General features: G+C 35.4%; 1 protein-coding gene across 1 annotated transcript in view; it reads right to left on the bottom strand.

Moving 5' to 3' along the window:
- Positions 1-12,521, bottom strand: part of Dhx15 (DEAH-box helicase 15) — a 57,265-nt gene that overhangs the window by 28,860 nt on the left and 15,884 nt on the right. The window contains exons 5-8 of the mRNA XM_081762306.1: positions 8,241-8,417; positions 3,934-4,135; positions 2,363-2,539; positions 1,751-2,005 (exon numbers count right to left, since the gene is read on the bottom strand). Of these exons, the coding sequence (XP_081618432.1) occupies positions 1,751-2,005; positions 2,363-2,539; positions 3,934-4,135; positions 8,241-8,417 (811 nt within the window). The remainder of the gene's footprint in view (positions 1-1,750; positions 2,006-2,362; positions 2,540-3,933; positions 4,136-8,240; positions 8,418-12,521) is intronic.

Below are 12,521 nucleotides of genomic sequence, written 5' to 3'. Positions count from 1 at the left end.
AATGAAATATTACGATATGTCATATTATAATAGTAATTCATTTTCATTTTCACATCATCTTTTGTGTTTATTAAATTTTATTATCTTGCAAAAGTTTATAAAGAAATTGTCACCAAGTTTATTCACTTTAATTATGATGTCTATCTTCTGTTATGAAACAGACTATTGGAAGCTAATACATTGCATCAAAAGAATTTACATAATAAGACTTCTATTTTTCAAAAATGTATCGCAGCAAATGTTTGAAATATTGTAAAATCATTGTACTCATTCTTTCCAGTATTTTCTTAGATTGACAGAATTTAAAATATCTGGAACTTGGTTTCCTGGAGTTTTTAAAGGTTTTTGGTCAGTAGAATCTTTTTCCCAATTGAGGTCCCACGTACTTGCTGACGCAGGCGTTGTCCACAAACTTCTTAGAAATCTGCAATCTCACGTTTTTCGGTCATATAAAACGATTCCTTTAAAAATTGTGAAGAAGAGAGAGACTTGGAGTTAGGTGTTGGCAAATACGCTGGAGAAGTTCATCAGAAAAACCTCAGACAAAAGATTGATAGTTGAATTAGTTAGAACTAAGGAGTCAATTGCATCATATTCCATGACTTACAGTGGATATTACGATAATTATTGAACTCAAACAGCATTTTAGAGATTTTTAGAAGCACTTATATTACTATGTGCAATCATCGTCAAGCATTGTGAATTCTGGATGACATCTTTTATATTGATCGATAGCGGAGGTGTGGATTTGAATCTTCTGGATAACGAGGAATCAGCATCACACAGGTCTGGCATTTTATTGGCCTAATTCCTTTTCTTTCCAAAGAGAAATTTAACACATTTCTCTTATTTAATCTGGCAATTATTCTAATGCTACAATCCCCGTAAACAATTTTGTTTAGAATAGGCCAGGTTAAAAATACTTTGTCGAGTGATCTCGTGGTTCTTATTTCCAAAGGGAGAGCATATGATTCGGACTACAAGTTTTATTGTACGTTTATGTCTCTTAAAGATTTATTAAAATAATAATAATTTACACACACACCTATACACAAATTATTCGTATATTTAGTTGGTATAATTATGGATGATCAATTAAATTCCTGTTAGAAAAAAGGAGTTTCATTAGTTAACAGACATAATGTCACTGTCTAGGGATATTAATTAAAATGAAACCTTCCACCTGAAAAATCGCTTCTAATTATCACAAAGTTTATCTATTGTGCCAAAGTGAGTCGCAAAGAACGTACTGTTAATTAGATACGCTATTCAGATGAAAGATGATTTGTCTTTTAAAACTGTGTTATTTTATAATCCTTGGGTAAATAAAAATATTTGATAATTTTACAAGTTTTCGCTGGAATATACACGCTTCTAAATTATTCGCTCTTTGATTTCCAGCTTCAGAATCCGTTTTGAAATTAACAAAATAATATTAAAAGGTTTTATTTTTGTTTACTTTCTTTGTTTAATTTATTTATTTACATTTAACTGAAATGTTTGAATTTTCAAGTTCTCACAAACGATATATCACCCAAACCCACACAATGAGATTTATGTACCAGTATTTTAATTTCGACTTTCTACAGCAAGATAATCCATTGGATTACATAGGTTGAGTAGAAATCATGTTTAGGTAAAGCTCTCTACTTTGTTCATAAATTGAAGACCTAAAATTTTACAACTTAAAAATTTAAAATCTACATACTACCTCCAAATATACAAGAACTATAGTAAGTATTTAACGAACCTTCTGTTTTGCAAATCCAGGATCTATCACAAATACAACTCCGTCAATAGTCAGTGACGTTTCTGCAATGTTAGTTGATACAACCACTTTACGACCTATACCGCCATTGGGCTTTGTTGGTGGTGGTGGTTCAAATATCCTTTGTTGTAAATTCGGAGGCAACGTCGAATACAATGGAATGCACTTCAATTCACCGACTTCAGGACCTAAGTTATCAACTTCTCGTTTAATTCTTTTACATGCCTCTTCTATTTCCTGCAAGGAAATTAATTCAGTAACTTAATATACCACTGAAAATTAAATGAAAACGAAAAGGTACGCAAGTACTGGACATCTGACAAAGATGCAGACTGAAGAACTACGTCCGTATCTAATTGAAAATCTCTTACCATAGTATAGGGTATTTGTAACTACTTGCATTATTTCATTACCTTCTTGAACACAACATATATATATATATTATTGTTAATGTGCAAAAATCACATTTGCATCTGACATGTGTGATTTTTGCATTTACGCTGTTATTACACAAACAAACCATTCCAATATTTGTAAGCGTTATCAATAATTCTACGTAGTAATCTTATCATCAGTTAAAATTGTGTAATTTACCTCCTGACCGGTAAGAAACAGAAGAATATCTCCTAAGATTTCTTCACACATATGAATCTGTATCACAGTTCGAATGGCCGCTTCCAGATAATCTCTTTCTGGCTCTGGTGTATAGAAAATTTCCACAGGATGAGTTCGACCAGGTACATTCATTAATGGGGCATTGTCGAAGTAGTGCTGTAAAATGAATAAATGATATTTCTTTTATTAAAAAATAATTGTTTCAAATATAGTTTCTTGCAGACAAAAATATTTGAATAACTCGTCACTATATATCAACTTACTTTGTACTGTAGAAACTTTATTTTCTTTAACATCTATTTCCGAAGCGTTTTCTGACATACATCTCTGGCACTCATTTAACCGCGGTAAGTTAAATATACATTCAGACAGACACATAACAATTAGATTAAGAGCTCTCTCCGCTGATCTAGTGGCTAGCACGTGTCTTCGATGCACGTGGTTTTGAGTTCGTTCGCCACTGGGAGAGTTGAAAAATTTAATTTCATAATCATTCATACTCATTAATCATCCGTCTCCTTGAGTTCAAAGAGCATAACCGTAAGACACTAAAATAATAATAATAATAATAATAATAATAATAATAATAATAATAATAATAATAATAATAATAATAATAATAATAAATTAAGAAAGCGAAAAGATATGAGAATCATTATGTCCACAAGAATATTAAAAATTTGTTTAAAGAAGAGATAAGAGACAAAATTAGAACATAGGAATAATACAAGACAACAAGAATGCGCATGTTCACTGACCAAAGGAAAGGTCAGGATATGAAAACGCGTTGGGACATTGGTATCGCAGAATGAAAAACTGGCAGTAGTTATTAGATTTCTGTCAAAGGAATGGAGTAAGAATGGGTATTGATATTCAAAGAGAAAATCACGCATTAGTACGACATAGCATGGACGTTAGTGATAAAACTACACAATTACTAACTAAATGCGGAAAAAACACTCACGTGGAAGAGATTCCTAGCGTAGGAATGGGTAATGGTTAAAGGTTAAGGACTTCAAAATACAAGTCAAATATTACAACAAAGTACAAGGTCATCTTCGCAGTCAACAATATGTTTTACCGAAACTGATATTTCAAAGTAAATAATAATAATAATAATAATAATAATAATAATAATAATAATAATAATAATAATAATAATAATAATAATAATAATAATAATAATAATAAAGTTTGACACACTAAAGTTACGCCCTGCTGGTTCAAGGAAAGGGATTACATTTCACGCTACTAATTACGAAATATTTGGTAGAATTAAAGTGGGGCAAACGAAAGAACTTCGAGAAAATCCATTGACACGATGCTGTTTACTACCAATTCACATAGGGGATCAAACCAGATATGCTCCAGATAAGAATCACACTAAACCACCGTGTCCTCCTCCATCGAAATTTGTGCATCTTTTAGGATATTGTGTGTGAACATGCATTAAAACACTCAGGCATAGACCAAACATTAAGTCAACTAATGAACTACGAAATATAGATAACCTAAGCATATTAAAAATAATATCAATGAAAGAACTTTACCTGAAATTTACCAGCATCCAACGTAGCAGACATAATAACCAATTTAAGGTCTGGTCTTTGTTTGATGACCTCCTTGAGAACTCCCATCAAAATATCCGTGGCCAGGGTTCTTTCGTGGGCTTCGTCAAGTAGAATTACTTGGTAATTCTCCAACATAGGATCAGACATTGCTTCTCTCAACAACATACCATCTGTCATGTACCTAAACGACAATGTATACATCATATAGAACATTCTCCATGTTTCGTTCAATTCCTCTTAGCTTAACAAATCGATTTTTCGCTACACACTTTTTACGAAAAAAAAGTATGAAACAAATGACATATAAGGAGTACAAACTATTTATGGTAATGAAATTACACTTATGTACGCGATCCGGTATGGTACCACTCAATTAACTATTATTTGGTTTTGGGTACTGAATAAGGAACCCATGTCTCACCGCATACCACCATCTGCTCAAGAAACTTATCCTAACAACGGTGGGTGCGAAATGCCAACACAGTCACCATAAATTGAGTTTTGTGCTCCTTGTAAACAGTAGAGGGAACCATGTGGCACTGGGTTTCTTGCACCAAAGACGTACTGTAACGATTTCATGAAAAAAACTTGACAAATTTCAGAAGATACTCGAAGAATGTCTAACGTGAGAAGTCGGATTGCTTTATCTTTTGTCTTTATCTCCTCTGTCGCAAGGGTGGATCAAGCGGAACGTTCGCTATCGTGCGTTTTTGTTCTTCCTGCATTAAACTTGGTACGCAACCTTCTCAAAGATGCAGCATTCATTAGGTCACTACCTATACTTCCGTTACTGGCTTGCAAATTTCACTGGCACGAACTTATCTCGCATGCAAAATTCTTATTACTCCGCACCTCATTTAGTAAGAATTTCGATTTTGTCGCACATGTTCTGAGCTCAGACCTCAACAGCGCTCATGTACGTCTGCACTGTCTCGCTGCTTGGCTCAAACTCACTGCACGCTAAGTATGTTCTGTGCTACAGTTGAATGTTTCTTTTACCAGGATAGCATCTTCCCATTGCTGATTATCTAAAAGACGTTGTTACTATATGGTTGATTGAATCCACTGGTAGCAACAATACAATGATGGTATAGAAAATCTAGTATTATAAGTTCTTGAATAGGTATGTTAAATATGTTGAAATGTAGAGAAAGGCTGTACTTTTCGCACACATCAATCATTTGTTGTTTGTTTAAAACAGAACTTTTTATTTTTCAATTACCCTTGAATATTTCATTGTTGTTCAAAATGTACGACTTTCTACTAATTTCTCCATTACTTTATATATGTTTATACGTAGAGTATATAAATTTATCTAATTTATCATTTCTACCGAAAACCCCATCTCGTTAGTTTTATCATCCTCCCATATCTGCTCTACACTCTCAGCTTGATATATTATGTTTTAAAAATTATTGTACGAGGCGCATGTCAACAAAATGGGCCGATATGTTTTAAATAAGAAGAAAATGATAGGACAAGAAATTTATTGATATACAAGTATATACCTTGGCTATTTTTCAACGTCCTCATCATGAACCTCCAGACACTTCTGGTAGCATGGCAAAGTTTCGATGTACCCTCTGTGTTAAAATCTGCCACCTAAGAGTGCAGTTAGACTAGAACTGATATCTTGAGCACTTCACTGTTGTTAAAACGCTTCGATGCAACCCAACTTTTCAGAGGAAAATTAAATCGCTGGGGGCAAGGTCGGGGCTGTAAGGAAGATGACAATAGTCCCCATAGAAATCTTTGAATTGTCTCAACAGTACGAGCTGCTGTGTGTGAGTGGGCGTTGCCATGGTTCAGAGTAATTCCAGACCGTAGCACTCCTTTCCGCCAACTTTGGATAGCCCGTCTCAGATTATTCAAAGTTTGATCATATACATTTGCTGTAATTGTTGATCCTGATTCCAAGAATTCCACAAGAATCACATCCTTTTGGTCCCAAAACACGGTTGCCATGATTTTGTGAACTGACTGTTTTTGTTTGAATTTCTTTGCTTTAGGAGAATCAGAGTGCCGCAATTGCACTGAACTGTTGCCTCGACTTCCCACTGGTGCACGATATCTAGGTTTCCCCCGCCATTATGTGAAAAAAGAGATCACCCTCTCCCCAGCGGGACAAAAAGTCATGTGCACAGGATGTCCACACAATTTGGCGAAAACAAATCCCTGGCTTTCCATGACGAAAGTTCCAGATTTCCCTGACCACTGAATAATTTAAAAATATAGAAAAAAGAAAGAAACCCCAGCCTCTACCCTCCCCATAGTTGGCCTCGTTCTCTCCGTTTATGTTTCTATCCTTTTTCAATTTTCTTTAAATTAAAGGAATGTAAATTTACAAATATATGCATTAGGCCGATATTGATTACACATTACACAAAGGTAAAGTTACAAACGAAAGTTTGCAGTATATAGAGCACAAGATATATATATATATATATATATATATATATATATATATATATGTATGTATGTATTTCTTTAGTTTCTCTCTCCTCTTCTCTTCAGAGTTCATTTATCTTTTCTTTTCCAAACACACCTGATACTGTCTCACTGAACTTCTCACTGAATTTATCATAACTCTTAGAATTGTTAATCCTAATGACCCACCTATTCACATCACAGAATCATGTATGATCCATTGAGCTACCAGAGATTCTTCTTGTAAATTCTGAACAATGAGATTTTTGTTTATTGAAAAATCACTTTCAACAAATGCGTTTCTGTGAGAGAAGTTAAAATACAGCTTCGTAAGTCAACGAGGTCCTTCTCATTCCCTAAGAGTAAGTTAAAAAAAATCAAATCCAATACCATCTCCGTCCTTGCCTATGAAATTATTGAAGTGTTTCTTAAATCCTTCAGTTTGAGCTTTCACTGTGAGCTGGAAATACTGTTTCTTCGCGATCTCAGCCACTTGTCCAAGATATCCTCAATCGTACGTCTGAACACTAGGCCCTCCGTCCGCTACGCTCATCAACATGAACATTTGAACGTCTTTCTAGAAACACTCTGCACCACTGAATGACCTTACTGTCGGTCCGTATATGGCACATAATTCCCGATAGATGTCAGCTGCATTCTGTCCTTTAGCGTAATGACAGATCTCACTTTATGTATTTTGTATTATGGTAGCCATTTCACCTTACTGTTACTCGCACGTACGCAACTCCAACATTCGGACGATTCTAATCTTGTTACAAGCACAGAATACCAGGGTATAATCCCGCGCATACTCAACTTGATTAGTGTTGCCAACTTTTTTTTTTTTTTCATTTGCCTCGTGTATACAGATGCTGATTTAAGAAGAAAAACGGAAGATACACGGAACTTTCATATTTTTAACTAGAAAACCACCTTATTTGCGAATCATCCAACTATATAATTTGTTACACAAGCTTTTCTGGCTTCATTTCTTACATACATAATTGAATACACGAAGATACTTGCAATGTGTCTTCAGAAAGCTCAAAAAGGAAGTAGTCTACCGGACCCCATTTTGAATAGAACATTCTTATTTTTTGTACATACTGTATTTGGTAAGATCATATGATATACTCAATGTACGCATTCGGCATGATCATATACCAAGGATAAGTTTCTTTTTAAACTTGAGACTGCAAAATATCTAGAGAAATAAGCATCGAACGAAAAAAAAAAAAGTTCGAAATATAATTATTATTTTGAAGGGAGAAAATTCAACTATGATAAAATTAGCCCATTCCCAGGGCAACTTTGAAAACTTACAGAGACCCCCATTTCTTATTGCAGATTCGGATTCTACGGAGAAAACAAGTCAATTTTATTCGAAACTTTTTTTTTTTTCCCTATTCGTGGTAGATGGCGCCATGAAAACTAGTTTCAGCAAGGTTTCCAGTAAGCTCCATATATTCAGGAACTTCACCCTGTCCATTTAACAGAGATCCAAGGGAAAAAAAAAGCATAAATTAATAGGTCCTTGAAAATTATGTTACTGCACTAACCTTAAAATTTACACATAAATTTGTTACATAGTTGAGAAATACATTAATTTATATCTACTTTGATAGGAGAGAGACTTCTAGGATCGAAAATATTGCGCAATATTCATAATTTTTACCATTGTTGTAATATACGAATAACGTGAAGACTGTGCTTATAAAAAACGACTTAAGCCTCTGTGTGGACCTGATGAAAAATACTTGAGGGTTGCATTTGAAATATTGGAGGAAAAAATTGAAAGGAACTATTAGTTGAATGGTATAGTTATTCCATTGTGTTCTATACGCTCATTGAGTACTCACTTCAAAATTGTTTTGGCTGACGAACAATCTTCAAATCGAATACTGTAACCAACTTCCTGTCCAAGACATACATCCATTTCTTCTGAAACTCTCTGCGCAACAGACATCGCAGCTACTCTTCTTGGCTGAGTACAAGCAACGCCTCTCTTACCTCGAGCTCGAGAATATTCCACGCACCTGAAAGACAATCGATCATGCCGTAAGAGTTTTTTACAGTTTAAGAGCTACTACTTTTTACACAACGAGAACTTTGGATATTATGATAAAAAGGCCTTCTGTCCATCTTAAACACAAACTAAATATAACTTTCTTACAAGGTTGTCGATAATCTTTATTATAAATTAACTAGAAATGTTACAGTTTCGGAAGTATATCACTTCCTTCTTCAGACTACTATTCCTGAAGAAGGAAGTGATATACTTCCGAAACTGTAACATTTCTAGTTAATTTATAATAAAGATTATAGACAGCCTTGTAAGAAAGTTGTATTTAGAACGAGAACTTTGTAGTGCTGCAATGTGAAAATTCTCTCTAATTTCGAACCAATAATTTACCGAATTTGATTTAAACTGCATAATCAAACACAATTCAACTGGAAGAAAGAACACAAAGAACAAGCTAATTCCGAAACCCATTTACAATGAAACATATTTCACATAAAATGTTGGAATCAAAATGTTATTTGATCACTGGGAATTCCCGTTCGACTCCAGTCTTCTAAATTTCGTGAAATTCTAGATTCCGGTTATTAACGAGAAAAACTGAATTAAAGCTGTTTAACTGAACTTGTGTACAATCTGCGGCAAAAAACCTGCAACATGAGCATATAAGTTTATTGTGAAACGACAAAGTCTTTTGTTCCAAAATAAGTGTGCACGGGAGGAGGCCGAGGTTTATCCTGGCGTGATTCGTTCCACTTAGACGTTATGTTTATTCCCTGTGCTGTTAGGCGTGGTTTCACAATAAACTTACATCCTCATGTTGCAGGTTTTTTGCCGCGGATTGTACAACGGAAATATACCTTACTTTACTATTCTATGAACTTCTAACTATAATCTGATTAGCATTAAAAGAACATCCGAAGCAAAAACCTCAGTATCACAAACATTCACTATAATATGAGGGGGAACCAGAAAGTTCTTACCCTCACCATAACAGAGATGTGCTAGTAATGTAAAAATCTGAACAATCATAGGTTGTCATTAATATGCATGCTAATTTGTGTCTACAGATCATGTTGAATTTATGATACAACCAGACAACTAGGCTGTGGCAAAATGTTGGATAAAATCGAATACCGAGCTGTTATTAGATTTCTCGATCTTCAAGGAAAATCAGCATAAACGATAGATGAAGAGAGAATTCAAATTGCTACAGGATGACCCAAGGAAAGGTCGTCCCTCAACGATTACAGACCTAAGTGTAGTGGCAAAAGTTTAGCACCAAGAGCTTAAAGACAAACGTGTGACTATTAACTGAGTAGCTAAGGAGGTGAATATTAGCAGCGGGTCCGTTCACATCATGTTACATGACATTCCGCATATAAGCAAAGTGGCAGCAACGTATGTAATATGTACAAAGCATTTTAGACAAGAATGCTTTTGTGAACATATTAGTGAGTATGGATGACTGCTGGGTGTGCTTCCTTCTCTAAGTTTTACGTCCCACGATTATGCCGGTTAGGCTAAAGGAGACGGTGATGATGAGAGATGAATGAAATGGTGGAATGAAGAAAGTGGGAGGAAACGGGAGAACCCCGGGAAAACCCACGAGCACGGTGTTTGTTCACCACAAAGTCCACACGGCGCGAGTTGGGAGCGAACCAGGGACTCCAAGCACCGGAGGTGAACGCTCTACCACTGAGCCAGGGTGTGCTTCCTTGTCCCTGAAACCAATGAAATGAGTACATATATAAAAAATATCTCGTGTTCCACCTCCAAAAAGGATTAAGAGTAGTATTCATCCAGCAAAGTCATTCTGTCCGTGCTTCGGTACCATACAGGTGTGGTCTTGAATGATCACTTACACAAAAGAGCTACAATCACAAGAACCAGCAACAATAATTAAAGGTTTCTATAAAAAAGAAAAAAGACGGGGTTTGCTCTCAAAAGATGTATTGCTCCTAGCGGACAATGCACCAGGATACTCACTTTTGTGCGCTAATATGGCTAAAAACCTTCGTCCACCCACAACATTTACATAATCTAGCTCCGTTCGGTTACTTCCTCTTTTCAAATATAAAGAGACTTTGAGGATCATGAGTTTTGCGAATAATGACATGGTCAATAACGCGCTGGAAACCTATTTTGCTTTCAACTCCGCCGACAGTAAGTATAGACTGATTCATAGATGTGAGAAGTGCACGTCAAAAGGAAATGAGTTCGTTCCTTGTATTCACCCTTCAATACCCTGAGTCGTCACGATAAATCCATCGATTAGGGTAGAAAGCATTCCGATGCTCAATGGTCAACCAACTGGTATGAGCCGGTGCTCCGTCATGTTACATGATGAGGTTCCGCCTTATGTGCAAAGAAACATCGTCTAACTGGTTCGTCAAATAATTTTGTAGCAGATGAAGATACTGCTGTGCATTCATGCGCTCACGAAGGATAAAAGGGCAAACAAGCATGTCGCCAACCATGATCCATTACACGTCCATGGAAAATCTTAGTATTCTGCGACAAGAGTTGCGTTAAGTTTTCCCGAGCCCAAGTGTGTATATTACGACTATTTTTCACATCGGCACCGGTTGGTGGTTAAATGGATACAATTTGTCTGCATTTAGTGTCCGCCACATACGAGTCTGTGAAATACTTAGACCTGTTGATATTCGTCTAGTACTTGTGGTAGGAATACGTTGCACCAATAAAATTATCTCATCCTGTTCTTCCACAGACTGTTTCGTTTTACGTTTGAAAGTTATTTTAGCACTGAGAACTGTTCCACGTTCTCTCATTATAGAAATTAGTAAATACTGACTTATTTGATGCCCTATGTAATGGAAAACGCCTCCTGTATTCTTCAACAGTCGCGTGGTAACTTACATTGCAAAACCAGTACAAAAGCACTATGTGCGCATACTCCTCACTCGTATGTAGGTGCCATTTTACGGTAAGTGTATATGAAATGCTTCGGAAACAACTTAGTTAACATCAACTCACAAATGCGCAAGCGTTCAAAGTACACACTCACACCGTTGTACGTGTGACGCTTCAATGAGTAACTGTCACTTGTGCTGCCATCTGTTAGCAAACTCGACAATCATTGTGACTAGAAAATACTATTCAGTAGTTGCCGCGAAACGTGACGGTTTACCGCTACCTACTTCAATAAATTATTTACTTCCAAAACATGAAGGGCATTTTTATTTTGTTCATTCCGCAGTTATCGTTCAAAATCGGATCCATGTTCATATGAACTCATACATACTACTACTTCCCAAAGAATTACCACGTCTTCCGAGGACTCCTAGAAGATCCAACATTGCCTCCTGACTGAATAATATCGAATTCGCCCCCACTGAACCCCACAATCAATCGAAACCAACCAAACACCACTATCCAATTTGGACCAGAATTGAAATAAGTTTTAACATATTCATAAGCTATGAATATATATATATATATATATATATATATATATATATATATATATATATATATATATATATATGTGTGTGTGTGTGTGTGTGTGTGTGTGTGTATGAGTCAAGTGATTTCGTCAGCTCCAGTGTCAACGCAAGTGCAAAATTTCAAAAGTCACATCTTCAGTTCTAGACAGCGCACATCTTCCAAGTAAAGAAAGCATAGACTGTGTATAATTTATTTTCCTAAAGATGCGTTTCCTTATTTTTCGTCCACTTATTTCTTAAAAGTTTTGTCTTTCATAATCTTGACTAAAAACTAGTTCTCTCTCTCCTTATAATATTTATAGTTTGAGCAAAACATAACCATTGTAAATTCAATATGAACTCCACTTTTTTTAACCACGGAAGCAGATTTCGGAAATATTGGCGGAAGTAAGTCATGCGTAACTCATCCATTATGCAATATATATATATATATATATATATATTCCAGTTTTTCACACAGCTCATATACCAAACTTGAATAACTGACGTTAACAAATATTACAAATGAATGTATCAGAAGATAAAAGAACAGAACTTTTACCTCTACTGAACCAAACAGCTATACACTACGATTATGACGACTGGTTCTTTCTCAATGAACTACATCTAAAAACGAATTATACTACAACTTATCAGAGGATTATTTATAC

Source organism: Thermobia domestica, chromosome 1 (genome assembly GCF_964235325.1).
Source record: "Thermobia domestica chromosome 1, izTheDome1.hap1.1, whole genome shotgun sequence".
Taxonomy (NCBI): Eukaryota; Metazoa; Arthropoda; class Insecta; order Zygentoma; family Lepismatidae; genus Thermobia; species Thermobia domestica.
This window is presented reverse-complemented; position numbering and strand designations above follow the sequence as displayed.